This window comes from Branchiostoma lanceolatum, chromosome 12 (assembly GCF_035083965.1).
Source record: "Branchiostoma lanceolatum isolate klBraLanc5 chromosome 12, klBraLanc5.hap2, whole genome shotgun sequence".
Taxonomy (NCBI): Eukaryota; Metazoa; Chordata; class Leptocardii; order Amphioxiformes; family Branchiostomatidae; genus Branchiostoma; species Branchiostoma lanceolatum.
The window spans coordinates 12,323,112-12,344,548 of record NC_089733.1 but is presented as its reverse complement, the minus strand read 5'-3'; the positions used below and the strand labels follow the sequence as shown (position 1 = coordinate 12,344,548).

At 42.2% G+C, this 21,437-nt stretch overlaps 1 protein-coding gene across 3 annotated transcripts; it reads right to left on the bottom strand.

Annotated features, from left to right (window-relative positions):
* Positions 1-1,596: 1,596 nt before the first annotated feature.
* On the bottom strand, positions 1,597-21,354 carry LOC136445863 (uncharacterized). 3 transcript variants are annotated; one of them, XM_066444060.1, is made up of 19 exons: positions 21,255-21,354; positions 15,529-16,499; positions 15,191-15,288; positions 14,883-14,955; positions 14,503-14,644; positions 13,648-13,857; positions 11,535-13,283; positions 11,206-11,335; positions 10,533-10,664; positions 9,961-10,079; positions 9,256-9,411; positions 8,463-8,616; positions 7,747-7,911; positions 7,083-7,241; positions 5,404-6,147; positions 4,409-4,918; positions 3,766-3,881; positions 3,160-3,280; positions 1,597-2,758 (listed from the first exon to the last, which is right to left on the bottom strand). In XM_066444060.1, exons 2-19 carry the CDS (start codon positions 16,488-16,490, stop codon positions 2,436-2,438), a joined length of 6,063 nt encoding a protein of 2,020 aa, XP_066300157.1. In that variant the 5' UTR covers positions 16,491-16,499; positions 21,255-21,354; the 3' UTR covers positions 1,597-2,435. The 3 variants fall into 3 exon arrangements, with proteins under 3 accessions (XP_066300157.1, XP_066300159.1, XP_066300158.1); XM_066444062.1 differs by having other exon boundaries at positions 14,883-14,952; XM_066444061.1 differs by lacking the exon at positions 21,255-21,354 and adding an exon at positions 18,802-18,932.
* Between the last annotated feature and the right edge of the window lie 83 nt (positions 21,355-21,437).

Here is a 21,437-nt window from a genome sequence, read left to right as displayed (position 1 = left end):
CTGTTTCTTTGTTTTTGCTTAAATGTCTTTTTGTATCCTCACGTCAGCTACTGGGCCTCCGGAGTTTGCCTACGATCAAATTGATTGATAGATGTTCTGACCAGTCTTCATAGTTTCTCAATAAGTCAATTGTTACATTTAGACTAATTACACTCACCTGTGCTACAGGTGTTCATGAACATAATTTACCCAAATGGCCTTTTTGGTGTCCAAACCACGAACGAAAGATGCTTGCTCTTAAGGTAGTGTAAAGATTTGCGGGGGTGTAGGTGGGGCTGGGGAAACCAAACAAGGGTTTGCAATAACAAATTAGAATTCTAGTCAATATTAAACCTTGCATTGAGGGGAGGGCTAGAAGAGTCTGGGAAATCGTGGGAAAATGAACTTATAATGACAAAATTTTACAATATTTTTGTTTTTTCAGTGTAATTCTGACATAATGCGACATCGTGTTACGTGACGTCTTGCGACACAGCCTGGCGTGGCGTGGCGTGGCCAGACCGGCCTTAAGGGGCACCACGGAGGGCCCTAGTTTTTTGAGACACTAAGTTCCCAGACAGAGAACTAGTGATCTCCTAAGCCATAGGACAGCTCAGCTCAGCCGTCCAAGGCTCGCACATGCCAGCCCACTTGCGATGGCATCTTCCCCCACAACTGGGAGGCTGCCGTTAGGAACGACATAACTTGAACTTATCTTGCCTGAAGCCCAGAGTAGCTCTGTAGAATTTTCATTTGTGGTCCAACAACTGAAACGTTTGAAAAGGTACGTTTGATTCCTCCCAGATATACGGGTTAATTTAGTTATTGTTTCGACATCTTTGAAATGAAGAATACATATAATGTTTTTACGTATAACAATCATGCCAGTTGTTGTCTTGCTCCGATATATCACTTAATCTAGAGCAGACATAGCCATTTGGGTAAATTATGATAATACACCTTAATGGCATGCTGGTTTTGGGTGAACTCACCTCAATTTGAGTTGGTTCTGGCGGGTTACACAAGGTCATACTTCAAGCTTTAAAGTTACGGCCCAGTCTTCCATACATGACGCAAAAGAAATCCATCTTTTTAGGTAGCATCTAGAGGAAAATTTCAAACTGTTTTTCTTTTTCCCTTCATCAATAGCAATGCTGACTTTTTTCTACCTGTGTGCTTAATTTTTATTCATATGGTAATGTGCCTGCAAATAAAATTCTGGCCATGAACTGGAAGCGTTCAGTTGATCTCACACGCAAACACATACATATTCTCTGACACACATACACGTGCACATACACACACACACATGCATGCACACACACATGCACACACAAACATGCACACACACATGCACACACACACATGCATGCACACACACATACACACGCACACACACATGCATGCACCGAATAAACCACCGAGTGACTAAGGATGATCATGACAGCGTAACAACTCAACACTATAAATAACAAAAGTATGAAAGTCTTATCTTAGCAAAGAAGGTTATTGTAGCATTTCCTTTTTGTATACTTGATAGGTACCACCAAGGAAATTTGGTACCACACTGACTTTTAAGTGATCACAAAAGTACAAATAATCGAACACACACAAATCTGGATTTTCTGTGTATTTTAATGAGCACACTTATCTCACTACACAAGCACATCACAGCTAACACAAATGCAAACACAAACCACCACATTTACTTTTGTGTGATACTGAGCAACATTCAATGTAGGATATCCCGCTCGCAAAAAGTGTCGGTCACCAACAAAAAGTGTCAAACAGCACCTAGCAGAAGGGGCAGTAGCCAAACTGTAATCATGTAATGCAAACATGGGTTAGGGTAGAGATCCCAATCAAAATCTGTAAATTTTAGGTATGTATTACTAACTTAAAATCAAAGAATTGACTTGAAATTCAGAATGTATACAGGGGAGACCACCTTAACACATATTTCTAGCATCACGATCATGATCTGTCAACACAGACTCTGGGATCTCGACCAACAAAATCTGTGATACTGTCAGATCACAATCTCTGCCCTGACACATATATTCATATCAATATGTTTCCAAATAAATGCATCTAATTTACCTTTTCTCAATATTCCATAATACATAAAATCTTTAAGACAATAAAATTCATCTCTCTTACATTAAATTCTTCAATAAGATTTAAAGTTCTTTGATCCCCCCAGTTATCTAAAAGCAAAGACCACCACACACAAGTCAAACTAAAAAGAAGCCATCTCACATACATGTATAGTAATGTAGACAATATAATGTTTCCTGTCTATTGTTAATATCCTACTACACATGTATCCATAATGCAGATCCTGTTCCTATATAAATTAGAATAGGGTAAGATTTAGTCCAATTGTTCAGACCAGTAATTTGCGATTCTTTGTTCCTGTTACAATTGTCGTGCAATTAAGCTTAATTGATATTGACTCAATCAAAACACGGAAACATCCTCTCTCCCTCCCCCTGGTACTCCAGGATGCACTGCTCGTTGATACACCACTTCCAGTTCTCTCCAGTCACCCCCACGACCTCCACGGACAGCTCCTGACCTACGACCCTTGCCCCCTGCTCTCCCACAGTGGCGTCCGCGTTGATGAAGGCCCCGTCCGTGTGAATGATGGTGAAGCGGTCGAATCCGCGTGATTGGATGGTGTTGGCCACTCCCTCGCACAACTCAACGATGGACTTGGCCGGCTTTACGCGACACTGGCAGAGTGTGTTGCCCCGAGTAAGGAACCTCACCAACACTCCTGCAAGAAAAAAAGAAAACATCACTGTCTTATTCTTCTTTACAATTACTCCCACACCAAGCCAAAGAAACATTACTGTCTTATTCCTTTTCTTTACAGTTACTTAGTGTCCAAGAGAGGTAAAACCTTCAACATGTCTTTTTCTTGTTCTAAATCTTTGATCATTGTTTTTGTGGCACCCTTGGAACCCGCAATATTTGGGGGTGAATATGTAGTTAGATGCAAGTGTTCACCCCAACCTTCTGTTTTTGTGATGTCCCTTTGCTAAAATTTTACATAAAAATCTCTGGGAAACAACAAATTAAATTGAAGTGGCCTGATCTTCCCATCATGGGGGTGAAAATTGGGGAATTTGAATCTTAAAAAAAAACGAAAATTGCAAAACTGTGAAGTGTAGTTACCGGAGGAACCACTGGACTCTGCAGAGCTATTGGAGATAGTCCTCATGATGTTGTGGGGGTCAGAGGGCGAGGGCGTTCCGGACTCCACACCAGATGAGGTACCGTACTCCAACACTCGATCCTTCAGAACAGGATAGATAGTATACATTGAGTCATCAACCTGAACTGTGGCTATTGTTTTATTAGTATAATTAATTGTGTTTATCAGAATAATTAGTAACACTTTGTTGCTGCAAGCATGTGTCACATGACAAATAGAGTGGTCAATTCTGTGAACAAGGCTATCCAAACTCTTTCAATGTTGGCCATAATATTTATGTTAAGTTCAATCAATCTATCAAGCATTCGCAGGCATCAGTGTCTGATGCATGGCGGCTGCAGACATGCATAGGGCTCCCCAGGCTGGTCTGTTCAGTCCTCTGTTCACAATGTGGTTTGCCAACACAGACAAACTTTCATGCTAATAGTAATACTTTGATTTTAGTTCTGTTCTTGCATTGATTCATGTTTATAACTAGTTTATTCTCCCCATGGCCCATTGAAGACAACAAGCAAATGTGGGCCCAAAGGCTGTAGTAAACAACTACAACAAAATGTCACTCATACCTCTGGTTGGTCCTTGCCCCCCAGGTAAGAGGAAGCTGACAGCTGACTCGCTCTTTCAATCAGCTCTTCCTGCTCATCTAAGTCATCAACATCCAGCATCCGGGTCATGAGTAACTCTGCAGACAAAGAAAATACATTATTTTTCATCATTGATTTTGACCATGGAACGAATACGACTTTGAGTTACTGACAACGATTTTGGTTTGATATGATTGGATTTTACTTGTTACACTGAATGTTGTCCATATTTTACTTCATTTGACTTTCATTATAAGCTGAAAGAGTAACCCATTTTTCTTGAGATGAAATAAATGACTGTCATTATAAAAGGCCTGTGCGTGTACACAGTATCTCTACTGTTGCTGGCATCACTTATAAGTTGTAATTTTTTTTATAAGGTATTAGCCAGTTATTGGCTAGTCCTACGACCCAGCAAAAGATTATCCAGCTGCAAATGATGGTGTTTTTACTTCTTCATTGAAAAAATCTTAATTTTCACTACTACGGTACAGTGGTACAAATTGATTGTTGAGGACCACTGAATATCAACCATACATCTAAAAAGTCCTGACAACATTGAATCAAGTACTCAAAATCTCAACTTTGATACATTGTACTATAAGTCACCCAAAGATGAACTTACCATTTAAGAGCTGTTCCTCCACCTCCTCTACACTCTGGCTTGATGTACGTGATGCTTCACGTGCCAGCGTACGGCAGGCATTACCATTGGAGCTCTTCCTCTCAAGGGTGGGGAGGGGGGCGCCTACCGGACTCCCAAGGTCAAACAATGACCCTTTCCTCGGACTGCCCTGGGTCGTGAGCGACCCTTCCGTGCTTGGCGAGCTGGCAGCGACAGGGGATAACTCTGGAGGGGTCTGTGGAAGGGGGCTGTTCATTTCTGCTGTTGGGTGGTGGGTGTTTGGGGCAGCAGCTGCTTCTTCTTTCTCATCTGGTGTGTGGAGAGGGTGGGAGAAGGCGCAGGCCAGACGGACACGAGAGCGATTTCCGACCACCTGTAGGGAAGCCGGTTGGTTGGGAGGGGGGCTGGGCATGGTGGAAGACGCCATGTTGTTCATCATGGCAGGCAGAGACTGCAGGCCAGGTTGCAAGGCTACTGCTTCCATGGTGGTGGTCACTGTGTTGCCATCTCCTGTAGCGTGATGGAAACAATAGGATGTCAAATTCTGTCATTTTCATTTTTTTGAGAAAGAGTACATGTATCTGCTGCCATGCACTAGACATATTGCGTACTAGTTGACCGTAAATTACTCCCTTTCTGGTTGATCCATAACTCAGCAAGGAGGCAGTTTGATTCTTAATTCTTTGTAACAAATTGTTACATGCAAAACAGTGCTGTCTCCAGGACCCATCCCTCTGTCCTAGAAAGGAAATTTGCTTGGTGGGAAGAAGTTTTCTGATGGTCTGTCCAAAAAATTCAACTTGAAATGTATTCTTGAAAGCTTAAAATGACAGATTTAACAGCGAAAATAAGCTCCCATACAATGAGCAGATTCTAGAATTAAAGCTGGAGACAGCCCTGATGCCAAAGCTCCCAATTTAAATACAATACAAATCAAAGTAGTCGTCATTACAATCAGCAATAAAATGAATGTATTTCAAAAATGAAAAACTAACCTGTGAGTCCTTGCACATTTTGCAGCACCAGTGGCATCTTGTGTTTGTCTGTTTCTCCCAGGTAGATGTCTTCAAGGGATTCTTCTCCACCAAGGAACAGACCACCACCAGCGACCAGCCGAGGTTGGGAGGGTGGTGTGACGTTCTGATGTGCCTGCAGAACTGATGCACTGCAGGTTTTGGTTTCTGGATGTGAAGGGAAGGATGCTTGTGGATCTGGGATAGTGGTGACCATCTCTGGTGCTGTGAAGCTGATGCTTTCTTGTGGATGGGAGGGACTGGTGACCATCTCTACACGAGCATCCTTATTTTCTTGACCAGGGTTGGATGTTGGTACCACATTCAGCGTCAGAACTTTTGGTGCAGCTTCTGTTGTCTGATGCTGTTCTTTCTTGAGATCCTCCTCTACTATGGTATCTGTAGGGAGAACTTTAAGCATGAGAGGCTGCTGCGAGATGTCCGTTGCCTTATCCTGCATCGGGACCTGGTGTGAAGTGTCTTCGATCTTGTCTGGCATTGGACAGCGCCCTACGTCAGGACATTGCTGTTGGTCTCCAACGTCCAGTCTTCCCTCTGGCGTGAGACGTTGTTGTTCGGTCGAAGAGGTCTCGGCAGAGCTGACAGTGCGGGCATCGCTACTGTTACAGTCTTCCAAAGAGCTCACTGGAGGGAAAGCTTCCACAGTGACATCCTGGGTGTTTGAGGGTCCCTGGGTTACATCTGCTTGGGTCATACCTTCCTCATCTGAAACACAAGGAAACAACTCATAAGCCAATGTTTTTTTACTTGTGGGACACCATCACTCTAAACAACCTTTAGTTCCAAACCGGATGGTTTACACCTTCAAAATGCACTTGCCGTATCCTCCACCAAGATGTGGAAGGTCACCCCTATTGTCGAGTGGGACAGTCCATATATTACAGCTGTGGATAGGTGAAATTGCAGAAGAGGATTAGTCTATTTGCAGCATAGGGGGGTTGCCTCTCCATGCTACACCAACCACCCCAGCTGAAGTGATGATAAAAACAGAAACCTGAGGAAAGTTGTTATTTTCAGTCAGAAATCCAGGCCTGCCATCTTGGCAAATATCACCATCGCTCTACAAATGAAAAAGATATCTTTGATCAAAAGTCAGAGCTTCAAATTGAGAGCAACCAAAAATTAGAAGAATTATTTTCAAAATAAAAATCCAAGAGAATGTCTGTAAATTAGATGACATAACTGCCATTCTAAAAATGAAAAAGATATCTTTTATCAAAAGACAGAGCTTAGAATTGATAATCATGTACCAAAACCACATTTCTAAAAGAAGATAACTGTTTTATAAAAAAAATTCCCAAAGCAAGGTCCATAAATCAACGTAATCAGACTGTATTTGTAAGGAGCAAGGGATGAATGGAAGATGGCTTCAGTACATCCAGCTTGGATTGCATTTGTATGTAAAAGAAAATGAAACCAAAACTTTGAAGAAGAATGGAACAAATATGACAGTTTTCACAAAACAGCTGACAGAAGAATAGAGAGATAATAAATCTATGAAATTAAATGGACCAAGCCCTTTTCAAAGCAAAGGAAAATCCAAAAGGTAGATAGTGCAGACAGAGCAAGGTTTAACAAAGCAAGAGTGGAGAAAGAGCAACATTTTGCATCTGATTGGTCAATACTCAAAATCCACTCACTTCCACAGGGCTGTTCCCTCTTGTGTGCACCCTCCCCGTGGCTCTTCCCTCCACCCCTGTTCAGCAGCATGAAACCCTGACCCCCCTGCTCTTCTGGGGTCACGATTGCGTCCTTCTCACTGTCCCAACGCTCCTGAAGCTCGCCAGGTTCTGAGCGTCCTGTTTGGATGGGACTAAATTAGATTAAATTGGATTGGAATGGGGGATTAATTTGTAAGATTCACAGCAATGAGAATACAGAGATTTTTTCTCGGCAAATATCACACGAGTGAAGCTGGAAATTCTACCAAGAAAAAAGTACTAAAGCAAAACAACAGTTACTAAAAAAATGATCAAGCAATTGGACGGATTTTGGAGACTATTAGTTTCAGACTCAGCGCCAATGTTTGTGGTGTTTTAAGCAGTAAGTAATACAGTCACTTATGATGTAATTGACATGTGACAACCCCTGCATGGTATACATATATCAAATATATCAAAGGATGTCTTGACGTTACAAATTCCTCCAATGACTGTAAGCGCCCATTCTCATCCCATACTACACACTTTTGTATTAGGTAGATTAGTCTTATGGAACTGTAGTTATGTACCAGTAGATGCCATACTTTGTACCTTGTACAGTTGTTGTGCAATAAAGTTATTATCTATCATTATAATTTCTTACCATCATCCTGGTCCAGGTCAACCATGATCCTCCTCAGCTCGGATGTGGTGGGTCCGTACCCGCCCCCTGAAGCCTGGGGGGCCAGCTGGGGGGAGAAGGGGGGTGTCAGATCCTGGGGGGACGTCTCCGTTGGGCTGGGAGGACCTGACCCAACCGCACTGTAAACTGTGAGAGGAAGGGAGGGGAAAAGATTATGTCATTGTCAACCAAGTAAGACCCCTTTCATTAACATTGCAACAGAGATGTTCAGATAACATCAAAATGGTTTTTAGCCCAAGAGAATGGTCACAGAAGACATGTGGTCTATACAGACAGGCTGCTTTTGTCCAACGAGAAAAATATGAATTTATTTATCTACGGAGAAAAATAATCTAAGGGACCACCAGAAAGTGACTACAATGGCCAGGTGGTCCTTATGCAGAGGTGGTCACATGGTAGATTCAAACCTGTGCTTTCTCTGCTTAGCACTCAGCACTTTTGAGAAAGATTATGGGAGTTAAACACACTACGCTTCCAGTGGACTAGCCACCTGCGGTAGTATCCTATGTGGCCCAGGGCTATAAAAGCAAAGATGGGCATTGCCAATGTACACCAAAAGATGGAGGGAAGATTTTAACTTAACCTTCTCCCTGCTGCCTAACCCTGTAACCAATAGAGAATGGGGTGCCAAATGGCTACTTCAGTGTGCTAAAGGTTATTATTATATATAAACCAACCTTCTGTCAGTGCATCGTCAGCCATGGTGAGCATGGTAGCAGCAGAGGGCCGTGTGGTCGGGTCAGGGTCCAGACCGATCCTCAGCAGACTCTGGAAACTCTCGTGGACCGAGGAGGGAATCTCGGTCTTGATCTCTTCAGCCTTGTTCACAATCTGTAACAAAGGAACAAGTCCATTCACAATTGTCAGTACATAATGATGTGTTTGTGTAGTCCTTGATAACTATGATGTAATTTTCCATCTACTGTGTTTGTGGTTTAAAGATGCATGCAACGTCGTTATATAAAACATGTTTTGAACAGATAAGTCACTTAACCTGAACATGTCTCTTGTTTCTGCATATAATGAGTGTCAGATCAATTCAGGGTCCCTACAGGGGCCCTGCCATGTGCTCTATCACTCTTTGTATGAGAAATAAACCATTATTATTATTATCATGAGACAGCATCAGTCAGATATTCAGTTTTTCTATCCTTGATATCATATCAATAGTGAGAGTAAAAAGAGTGTCACGAAAAGTCCACAATGACAATGATATATGGTGTGGGATTTTGCATACCGGTTAACTCTGTCTCTTTTCGATTAAGTGTGGTGGGTTTTTTAAACATGCCTGAGGGGTCCCTCTCCTCAAACATGGGACCTCTGGCTTTACATCCCATTTGAGAGTACTTCAGAAAACTGAAGCTAGGCACTCCTTTTCAGCTAAGAGTAATGTGAGGAAATAGGTGAAAGGGCCACCTTTGCCAAATGCACAACATAAGGGCTTGCTAGCGATTTTAACCTAACACTCACAATGAGCAGCAGTGTTGCTGCGTGGCTGTAGTGGCGTATCCAGGGGTGACAGCCGTTCAGCATGTGGAGCCCGACGCAGCAGCTGCTCCACACGTCCACCTTACAGTTGTGAGGTTTGCACTCGGCTACCTCCGTAGGCATGTGGGTTTGGGTACCCTGGTAAAAAACAAGCAAAAACTTTATAATCAAGTCTTAACTTTATATACGGTAACCAATACTGGGAGAAATTAGGACTTACCCAAATTTCATAATGTACTTTACCAACAAAGATGAACTTCCATGTTAAAAACCTTGTAACCCATCCTAGAGAGGTACTACAATGTAATGTTTTTCTCTGTGGTCACATAGTATACATTACAATGATATGAGGTTAAGTCTTGGTTATAGTACTAGCATTTGCAAATTCTTAGGTATCCAAGAATAAGATTCTAATCCGAAATTCTTCCCACCCAAATATCATAAGTATTTTATTGTCTACAAAATCAAAATACGGTACATGTAATACTCATAGACATTAATGACAAGGTACATTTTGTAAGACTTATGAAAGGGCTTACATTTATAATATATACTAACAAAGATTCCCTCTGCACCTTTTTAAAAATATTTTGAAGAAACTTGAGGCAAAATTTTAAAACTTCCTTGGAAAATAAATAAATTGGTAGGGCCTTATCAGTGAACAGACATGGCATATGCAGAACCCACCTCTGGGAAGGCATTCCGTTGTGGCTCCACCCATTCTGCCCCATCAGGAATGATGTGCGCCATTCCAAAGTCGATGAGTTTGAGTCTTGCCCCATCAGAAGACACCATCATGTTGGCAGCTGTAGGGAAAATAACAGCGGAATTCAAATCAAAGCAAATCAACTAATCTACCATTTTCAAAACCACTAAATGCTAAATTGCCCAGTAAGACAGGGGGGGAAATATAAAGTTCATTCTTTAACAGTATCTGTTTAGTCAGTATAACCACCCTTTGGCACAACACACCAGTGTTTATATATGTATAGTTGCATAACTGCGTAACACACCATAGCCAGCTTTGCAGGCATGCTTCACAGCAGCAGCTGGTTATACCATACTGAACGACCTGTTACACCGAACCTTTGCACATCTAGCTGTAAGCATTGTTTAAATCTATCTAGTGAGGAAGCCCCTAATGTACTTGGTGGTAACGCGTTCCACTTGACCATAATCCTACATGTAGTTCATTGATGTTTCCCTTCTTCATACTAAATTGACAATGTCTCCTTACTCTAACATGAAAGGTGTGTTACCTTTGATGTCAGAGTGGACAATCCTTTGTTCCTCCAGGTAAACCAGCCCTTCAAACACCTGGCACAGGTAGAACAAGGCCATGTACTGGTGCAGGGTTCGGTATTGGTCAATGATCTTCTCCAAGGTGTATCCTGGAAAAAGAAGGAAGAGAACAACATGTTAGAAATATCATGTAGAAAAGTTGTCCATAATCAAAAGGTTACATCTCACTTTTAACTGACAATACATGATGAAATATAACTTCATAATTTCTTTGAATAGGAATTGAATCTCTTTTCTTTTAGAAGCATTACATCAGACTACACATGTACTGTAACTTTCATTTACCATTGCATTACATTGTTAAAAACACAAAATTGTTAAACAATGTACAAAATTGTTGTCCTTTTTTTTTCTTTTTCCTCAATTGTCATCATGTAACCTAAAGCCACTTCCAGGTTATGGGTTACACGAATAGGACTGCAACAGCATCGCTTCTCTCTAAGTCAGCAACATCAAGATTGAGACAAGCTTAACTTACTAAGAGTGAGGACTAACTCACAAAAGGAAAAGCAGGGGTTACGAAGGCTGCACGGAACATCCCTAACCCACTAACAGACACATCACATGGATATTGGTAATAAGTTTTGCACTGGATTACTAAAACATGCACATCATGGTAACCAGTCCTACCTTCGAGGAACTCCATGAAGATGTAGGTCTCCCTCCCCTCGCGGACAGCGCCGAAGTGGGCAGCGATGTACGGGTTGTCAAGACAACAGCAGATCTCCAGCTCATCGCGACGCACTTGGGTCACATCCAACTTTGGGGAACAGAAAAAATCCACCATGTTACAGTCCTAGAAAACTCTTTAGAGACTGTGCTTCTAAAATTTCTACGCAAGTATTTTCTAAATGAAAATCCATATCTTGATTTGTCTTTAGACACTGTATTGCACAGCCTGTACAAAAGGTGGTTTACTGATTATGCAAGAAATCAAGAAAAAAAATAATTTCCGTTACCTTCTTGGCGGCAAAGTTAAACTCTTGCTCTTCAGATGCAAGGCAGCTGAGATACACGGTACCGAAGCGGCCGCTGCCCAGTTCCATGATGCTCCACCACTGCTGCTCGAGACGGAACCGCCCGTCGCTCGGTGGAAGCTTCTCCGCGTGAAGGTCCAGGATGAAACCCTCGTGCTCCTGGTTTGTGACTCTGCGGTTGGTCGTCAGCAGCTCTTCCGCCAGCTGCTCCCAGTGCGCGGCGAAGATGGACACGTGTCGCGGGGAAACCGCCGACACTGACCCGAGCGGCGGCAACACCGGCTGTTGCACCATGTTCAGGATACTTGCGATCGCGTCTTGAGGAAGAGACATGGCGGACACTAATTGGGACAGTTTGTTAGGGAGGACTGCTGGCGTTTGGCTGTGTAGTCCGTCTGGGGGTGCCGCCACCACCTGGCTGTAGTTGTACAAGGTGTTGTTGTACGAAGGGAGCAGTCCCCTCACTGAGGATGTCAACTGGATGGAAGAGCTGACGAGACTCTGGACGCTCCGCTGCTGGAGGTAGTCGCCACGTGTCACAACAAGGTTTTCTCGCATTTCTTCCGACCCCTTCTGCAGACAAGGTAGGTCATTGTCGCTGAAGGTCATCCCTGCGTAACCATCCTGAAAGTAGGCATGTACTGCAGCTTGGTTGTTTTGTGTGATGTCGTCTGGTTCTGGTGTTCGTCCACTGCGAGGCGTTAGTTCGATGGGTCGCAGCTTGACGTCGCGTCGACCTATCGGATTTTCCAACCTGAAGTCGTCGTGACAGAAGCCTTCCATTGGCCCAACATTGGGGCCAAGATCTTGAGGCTCCATTGGCCCAACATTGGGGCCAAACTCTTGAGGCGGATTCTGTGGGGCTTCTTCTTCTGGTGGTGGAGGTGGCGGTGGTTCTTCTTGAGTATCGAGGGTGGATTTCTTGCGATGTCTGCGCGGGGGAGCAACAGGTGCTGGGGAGACCTCTGGCTCTTTTTTACCACCCCTAGGCCTCAGACAGGCTGGTAGCTTTCTCTCCTTTTTCTCTGGATCAGCTTGTTCCAACGATGTGTTGGCTTGCGGTGGCTGTTGGGCCCTTTTTGGACGGGCCCCAAGTATTGCAGACGGCTCAGGTTGCCGGAAGGTGCTTCCTTGCTGCCCTACGTGAGGAGAACTTGGTGGTTTAACGTTGAGCGTCTTCGGCCGAGCGCCAAGCATGGCAGATGGTGGCAGCGAAGGTGGCGGCTGTGCTCCTGCGTTGTATGGTAGCGACATGTACTCCTGGCGTAGGTGATACCCTGGGAATACAGGAAGGCTGGCTGGGCCATCTGCATCTGCTCCATACTCTGTCTGGTAGGAAGATCTTGGTGCGGACCGTTTGATCGTGATCTTTAAGAAACTCCATAGCGTTTCTGCAATTTCTCGCACCGGCCCTGGATTGACCTCGTGAAGCTTGATCTTCACATCACGACAGAACGCGATAGGGCAGAGACGGTGGGTGTCACAACCCCGGGAGTGAGACACGGCGCAGTAGAACACTGCTGAGCATATCTCGCAATGCCCAGCGGGTTTAGAACACGCTGTGACGTGTTTGACCGCACCGTGGACGACCTTGCAGGACGAGCAGTTACAGGACGCCCAGTTGGCGGCGCCGCGGTGCTGTCGGTGGAGGTACGACGTCGCCAGCGCCTGGATGAACTGCTGAACTTGATCTTGTTCTGGGAATACCACACCATCGCTCAGCAGTGCAGTCTGGGAAAAAAATCAAAGATATTTTTAGAGACATTTTTAGAGACAAGTTATAACAACATGGTTTCAGTTATATTACTTGAGCTTAACAAATGGTCTTGTCCACCATACTGTACAACACACTTGCTTGTTATGACACAACCAGTTATCAACAAACACTGCTTTTAAAAATACAATTTTGCATCTTTTCAAGTTTCAACATCATGGTTCTTGTTGTTATTTGAGATTGATAAATGTTCTTTTCCCTATATCCTACAACTTACCCTTTTGTTATACCGCACACTCAACATCAGACTAGTTACCAACAATTGTTTTGCTACGGTTGGACAGGTAACCAAAAACATAACATATTTTTCTTTGGCCTTACCAATGTGGTGACAATGTCCTCTGGTGGCTCTTCCTCCTCTTTTCCCTTCCTCTTCACAATGACCTGTCCGTCATACGGGGTCCTCTGCAGGGGGGCGGAGGGGGGTCTCCTGGGGGGGTCCCCGTCACCATCATCACCACTGGCCGAGGACTGGCTGGTCATACTGTGAAGGGGGAGGGGGGCACTCGGAGAGCCTGTAGTCGAACTCGTCTGTATACAACAATGATAGAAGGTGACTTTAGACGGAAGACAAACAAAAGTCTAGATAGATAGAAAGACTCAGATTTTTGCAACGTACCAAGAAAATGTTACCAGTCATTGCCTCCTTTCTTTAAGTATATACTCACGATGATAGTAAGGTACAATGTCAATTGTACATACAATTTTGATTAACTCCAGCCAAAACTGCCCAAGAAGATCACTCAGGGGATCGAAATTCTGATCTATGTGGACAGGTGGTCACTATAGACAGGATTCTTAATGCTTGTGTCAATGGGAAAAAGTGGTCACACTGGCCAGGTGGTCCTTACATTTGTATGCACTGGTGGCCACTAGTTCAGGTTTGACTGACTTTTTATGGCTATCATATGATTTTCTTCAGGATTGTGTTTTTCCTGTATGTCGTTACCTGGTGAGTGACTGAGAGCTAGAGTTAGACCCTAACAGTTTTTCCTGTGTGTTCAAGTCAAGTCAAACATGTTACCTGTGTCTGTGAGCCTCTGTTAAACTGTAACAGTTTTTCCTGAGTTGTGTATGTAATTGTTACATGTGTCTGTGAGCCTCTGTTAGACTGTAACAGTTTTTCCTGTGTTGTGTATGTTACATGAGTCTGAGAGCCAGGGTTATGTACATTACCTGTGTCTGAGAGCCAGAGTTGGACTGCTGGCTGTTCTTGTCCCCAGGTGCCCTCCTGGCTGCCTGTCGCCCCCCTCCCCTCCGGCCTCTCCTCCTGCCACGGCTGTTCTTGTACTTTGCAGGTTTTCTGTGAAACTGCTTCCTACAGATGGGATTCACAACATCAATGGCATTAATTTATGGTGCAGCAGAATTTCTCTTTTCTACATCATCATTCTACTATGTATATACATATGTAACTCCAAGACATGTGTGTGACTGTGAGGACAATTTAACAAATTCCAACTAAAACAAAAGCATGAACATCAAAATGTTCTAACACACAAAAACATTTAATTTGAAACTTAAGAAATACATTGAGTACAACTGTTACTACTGACGTTTTCACAACAGCATGCTGTGATCTTGGAGGATGCTTCTTTGACTTCTGTTTGGATGCCTTCTTTTTATCTGCTGAAAGAAAAAAAATTAAGATGTTCAAAGCCTTTGTTATGAAGCATTAATGATATTCGTAATACCTGGCACATGGATCAAGCCTCAAGTCGTTAAAAAATTTTAGATGAAAAATTAGCTTTATTCGTATACCAAAGGGTTGAAATAAAGTATCACATCTTTCTAAGAAATGACTGCTAATGCTATGATGGTAAAATGAACACCCAAGGCTTTTCAGTATGGACCTGATACTTACCTCTTTTGAAAGCCCTTTTCTCAGCATGTGCTGTCTTCTGCTTGCCGTCCTCAGTCTTGGTGGGTGTCCTCTTGGTTGACTTTCCATCAACATTGGTCCTGTGAACCACAATAATTGTTTTACATCACCAACCACATTCAAATTCAACTGGCTACAGCTATGGAAATATGGTCACATAAAAAGTACCAGCATAATGTAAAATATTGCACCTTTTCTCATTTCTTGTGTAAGAAGAATACTTTTACGATGTCTAAAAGTTATCAGCACTAACTTAGCTACTTGTGACTTGTGTAACTTATAACTTGTGTACGAGCTGTAAAAATGAAATATATCTATACCTGATAGTTGCCTTCATGGTCTTCTCCAGAGCCTCCTCTGTGTCCTTTTCAAAGACAGCTTCGTTCTCCTCAACATCTTCTGTCTCTGAGGCATCGTCATGGCAACAGGAGGCAGAATTCTTGTCTGCATGGACCTCAATCTTTTCCGACTCCTCCTCAACATCCTTGTCAGGGTCGGTTCCCTCCAGGTCTTCTGCCTTCTCTTTCTCATCATCTTCTCTTTCTGAGGAATTCTCTGTGTCTTCATCCAGATCATCTTCATCCATAAGATGGAGAATGACCTTTTGTACAAAGGGTTCTGGGTACTGGGCAAACAGCAGCTTGGCGACAACCCGAGGGTCACCTGAAGGGTGCGTCAGATTGGGGATGTTTTCCTCAGCTGGGCCATTCTCTTTGTTGTTCTTCTCATGGTTTGCCTCGAGGTCAGCCTTGCTCCATCCTTGCAGGTCTTCATCTACGAAGTCGGACACCTGCTGCTTGCCTGTCTGCTGTTGAGGTTGGGTGGTGATAGTATTTCCATCCTCCTTCTCATTGGATAGGCTCACCGACAAGTCGCACTGTTGAGGCCATGTTGTGATAGCAGCTTCCTTCTCAGAGGGCGAACTAAATGACAAGTCGCACTGCTGAGGCTGAGTGGTGATGGTGCTTTCATCATCCTTTTCACTCGGCAGACTCACCTGCAAGTCGTCACCATCAGCTTTCTCTGGGGGGATGTCGTCAGTTTCTGTCACCCCAGACTTGACGATGCTGTCTTCATGTTCCGCTTCCTCGATGTACCTGTTGTCTGTGACTGTGAGGATTTTGCACACTCTGTCTGTGCCTTTACCCTTCAAGACTGAATTCGAAGGATCGAGGGAAGGATCTGGGACATCTTTGGATGTGTCAGACTTTTCTTTTTCTTCCTTTTCCCTTAAATGGGCCTCCTTCGGAGTTGTACACTCTGTGTCAGAGGTGATGGCCATTCCTCACATCTAAAGGAAGAAACAAAAGTCATAAATGGAAAATAGAAATTGTTGATGCCATTGAACAATAAGATAACCCATACAGATAACTTGTGCTTGACAGTCATAATGTACAAAATTCCACACATTTTCAGATTACACCTTTCAGGATGTGTACATACGTGTATTCTTATTATCTAGAACGTGAAGTAACTAAAACATGCTTCAAGTTGAACCAGACAGACTGCAATATACCTACTGTAAATCTTGAAATATTTGTGGTGGTTTATTTTCACAATTACGGTATGTACTACATGTACCACAAAACTGTTCCAACTGGGAACAGCAATACACAGCAAAAATCTCTTTCCCCCTCCTACTGTGAAATTAAATCCCCACGAAAAATACTGAAGCTACAGTAGTACAGTAGTTTGTAACAACATCTGTAGCATGGGCATTGTGCCATGCATGAGGAACCTCTTCTGCATACTGTTTGTTTGTTTGTTTTATATAGATCTCCATTAGTGATATACAATATGCACTATACTTCCTGGAGTCCCAATACAAATGAATAAAATGAAACGAAAACTATACAATTGGTTAACTAAGAATTCGACAAAACAAATGTTGTGAAATCAAAAGTAAACAAAAGTAACAAAGTGCGACTCAAAAATGTCCTTTGCAAGGTCAATCTCCCAAGTTTAATGTTGAAAACGAATGAACTTCCTACCAATTTCAAACCATGTAGCATTCTGTAAAATTTAGATATTTTAAAAATTAAACACTAATCAATCTTTTTTTCCTGGTAGAAACAATCGTTTAATAGTAGTTATTGAAAAGAGCAGTGTCAATCTCAATGCCTATCATAAATATATCTGCATGGTATGTCACAGGCCCTACTTACATATGTACTACATGTACTTCGACTTTGTTTCCATGGGTTAGGCCCATATCTGATCCATGACTCATCCAGTTTCTATGGACTATCCCATTTAGCAATTTCAGGAGGGGTGTGCAAGTAATCTATTTATCTAAACACTCATGAGGACAACTACCAGAGAAATTTGGAGGGTCAATCTTTTTAGCAATGATAGAACAGCAAAATTTCCAACAATGACAGGAAACAAAATCTGTGGCACATCAAAATTGCATACAAAATACCTAGCAGACAAGTGTCACTGTGATATTGGTAAACTTGCAGCTGCAAGTTTAACAATTACTAACCAATCATCTGTGTATGAATATCACCTGAGGGTAAAAATAACCATGCACACGTCTACAACTCTTCCAATGATTTGAGTTTTGTGCACACAAAATTAAGTCTTTCAACTTCCTATAAGGTATTCATCTACAAACAACAGAACCAAATCTACATCTCACACAAGGAAGGGGAAATGGAAGGGGAAGTACCATGATTGTTCCAAGTGGTTTCAATAACGTATCCTTGTTGTAGGATACCACTATATACATGTAGTAACACTAATGTAACAGTATCAAATTTGTAAAAAAAATTGGCAACCAAATCCATCGTTTCGTTAGGGCATAGTGAGTTTCAAACCCGGGACCAATGCTCTAACCACTGTGCCACGCTGACGCCACTGGCAAAATATTACATATTGGTAAGGCATTGAATTGCAATACCAATAAAACTTTTCAAATTATCATCCGGATTATGAATTTCAAAGCAAAACTGTGGTCAAATTAATGAGAATATGCTAAAAAGTCACTACAAATATAGATCTAGAACACAGTGGACTAGTACAATCTCACAATAATTCTAACTTTTTCACTCTACATAATACAAACTAAAGGTAGAATACCAGTAGCTCCTGCATGACTGCACAATACCTCAAAATTTTACACAAGCAGGAAATAGGGCCAAACACATTACATGAAAGGGGAAGTACCTTCCATCATTACCCAGTGATTTACCCAATGGCTTTGTTTGATCTTTAACACCTTCTGAATTGTTTTTCACAGGTGTTAAAACAAAGAAATGTAAAGAAGCACACCTTTATAACAATTACAAACCTGTGTTTATAACCTGTGTTTATCTAATTGCTAACAATGCACAATAAAGAAACCTACAACAGTCAACCAATGTTCCTTCCTTTAAAGAACACCTTGGAAATCCAGCTTGTGAATTGCATACTAGTACCCTATGATTGCTAAGATCCTTGTCTGTAAACAACTTTCCAAGGTGACACATTGTTTTTCAACCTTTAGACAGAATAAAAAAAACAAAGAAAGTCTTAAATCAGTCCCGTCTTCACACCCCAGCAGTCTACCTGCCTGATGCAACACTCTACAACATTGCACAACCTTAGCTCACCTGAATAATAGTATCCGTGTTCTCACAGAAGATATAGGTTACAAGATTCGATACCCAGGTCCATGGGTTGAGGTACAAAACCCCAAACAAGTTCAAAATGAAGGGGAGGAACAAAGGATGCAAGATGGCGGGTCCACTCCCACTTCCGAAAACTTAGCCTCTTAGTCCAAAAACAAAGTCCCCGGATGTAGAACGACAAGGCGGATAGGTCTGTGTTGTATATGTAAATGATCTCAAAGGTCACCAACGCTGACCGAGCCTGAAGGCAACATACCACACAATAACGAATGAAAAGTAATGCAAGACAAGTGTCTGATGTTATAAAGATAGAAACCTGCTACTGTTTAAAAGGTCAACTTTAGAAATCTTCAATCTGCAAACTAAGATAACTTGTCAGTCCTCTTTCTTCAAACCACAATTTAGGTTGAAAAGTTGTGACTTCTCAGGTGCAACATAAGCTAATACTATAGGGCTGTTCAAAATATTATGGTAGAGTCTGCAAATTATAATATTTTTATATCATGCTTACCATTGAAAATCTTGATCTCGGAAGGAGGGTGGTGGTGGAATTTTTGCTGGGTGCCCTGTGAATGAAAGCTTAACTCCTAGACTTATTCCTAGCAAAACTCAAACTGTAAGCCATGGCATGAGACCTGAACATGTTTTCCACAAACACTAACTTGTATAGAACATCAACGATCAAGCTATCAACCCAACTGTGCTTACTGTTGTTGAAAATATTGTACCTGTCCGGTATTTTGGAGATTGCAGTATGACTAACAACACCTGGACAAGGCCTACCTAAGCTAGAAATGTTACGGACTTGACCAGGTCATTGTTATGAAGTTTCGTCCAAAGTTGTTCTTTCTACGCAAGTCGTAAGTACTGGGAAAATGTTTTATTATTTCCTAGTCCTTCCAGCATGTATGTTATGGTAGGGCTATATCCTACCTTGGACCCTAGACCATCTCGCAACTTTGACTAGGGTTATAAACCAAAATTACCAGAATCAAATCATCAACTAAATATGGTGCCAAGAACAAAGAATTTCCAAACACATTTTCTGGTTTTGTGGTTCTCGTATTTCTGAATGCTGCAATTCATATATATATACATCGCAGTCACGGTGACAGTAAAAATGATAACATATACTCTGCCATGAAACTTTACTAATCAGTGCAACAATAGTTCCTGTTCAGTGATTTACATCCGAGACCAGACGGTAAACAATGATAAGGCAGACACACTGCCAAGCGGCCATTTTGTTGTGGCGTAGCAAACAATTTCGACAACTTGTACGCTACCCTATTTCACCAGATAACACAAATATGTCTTCTATACACTTAAGAACCTCTGTAACATTCTAGCGGTTGATCAACAAGGCATGATTAGCTTATTGTGTCCAAGACAAAAACGATGTAAGCATGAAGTGCAAAACAGTGCTGTGACGTCATTTTTGCTACCGTTGCTGAATCATATAGCGTAAGCACCGAGTAAATATCAAGGAGCCTAACATCTTTCTGTTTGTGTCAATTCTACCATTGACAATCTTGTCAACACATTTGGTAAGGTATGTTGGAATCATAAACGCTGCTGAGAGGCAAGATTGAAGTATGACGTCACCTTCATTAAGGTTACTGGAACAGTGAGCAAAACAAGTTTGAGGTCGCCATTTTGTTTGACGTTGAGTTTACGTTTCCTCAAAAAACAACAGCTCTGTTTTAATACTCTAAACTGTCAACATATCCGCTACAGTAAGTAATACTGTGCAAAAAAGCATTCGTTCAATTCTATAAGCAAGCAAAATTTTGACAAATTCCTGATTAGAAATTTTTTACAAATCTACTCCTGTACTATACCTGAGGCCCAGTGGCTTCCTAGACATCACATGACCCAGTTCCAAGTACTGAAGCCATGCCCACACTTCGAGGAAGTAATTTAAATAATGATAACATACCTACAGATCCAACTAATTTGCAACCACAAAGATATGAATACCTAACAAATGTGTATAAAATACATACACGCTTTGGGGACAGTGTATTTGGGGTATAGGGCTCAAATTATAACAACAAGTGAAAGTGGCACGTTCTAAACACCCACAAATTTGCATGTCTGTAAAAAACAACTGTCCCACCACAGACAATAGGAAGGTGTTAAAACTTCAATACGCCAATCTGACAACAATGAGAGACTCCTCAGAACCTTAAATAGCTAATAGATGCATCCATCGGGAGATAAATTAAGGAAAAGGACGTACAAGAAAGGAATTCGTAGCTCTCAATTGACGAAGCTCGAAGATGGTTGAAACCCACCGACCGGCCGGCCGCAGATGGGGCGGTATCACCCGCCCCCCGTCCCGCTATACGCCGTTATTTACCGCCCCCTAAGCACCACACAACCCTTAAATTTCAACAAGAGAGTTGGAACATACTCATAAGACGGCTACTCACCTAGGAAGTTCTTCAAACTCCTTGATTTCCGTAAAACTTCAACATAAACACGGAGAAGTTTGTGTTCAGTCTGTTCTGAAAACCGACCACTGTAGCTTGTGATGGCAGACTGTTTACAGAATAAAAATCCTGGCGCTGGAAAAAGTATTCCGTGTAGCATTACTAAATAAACTACCATAAAAG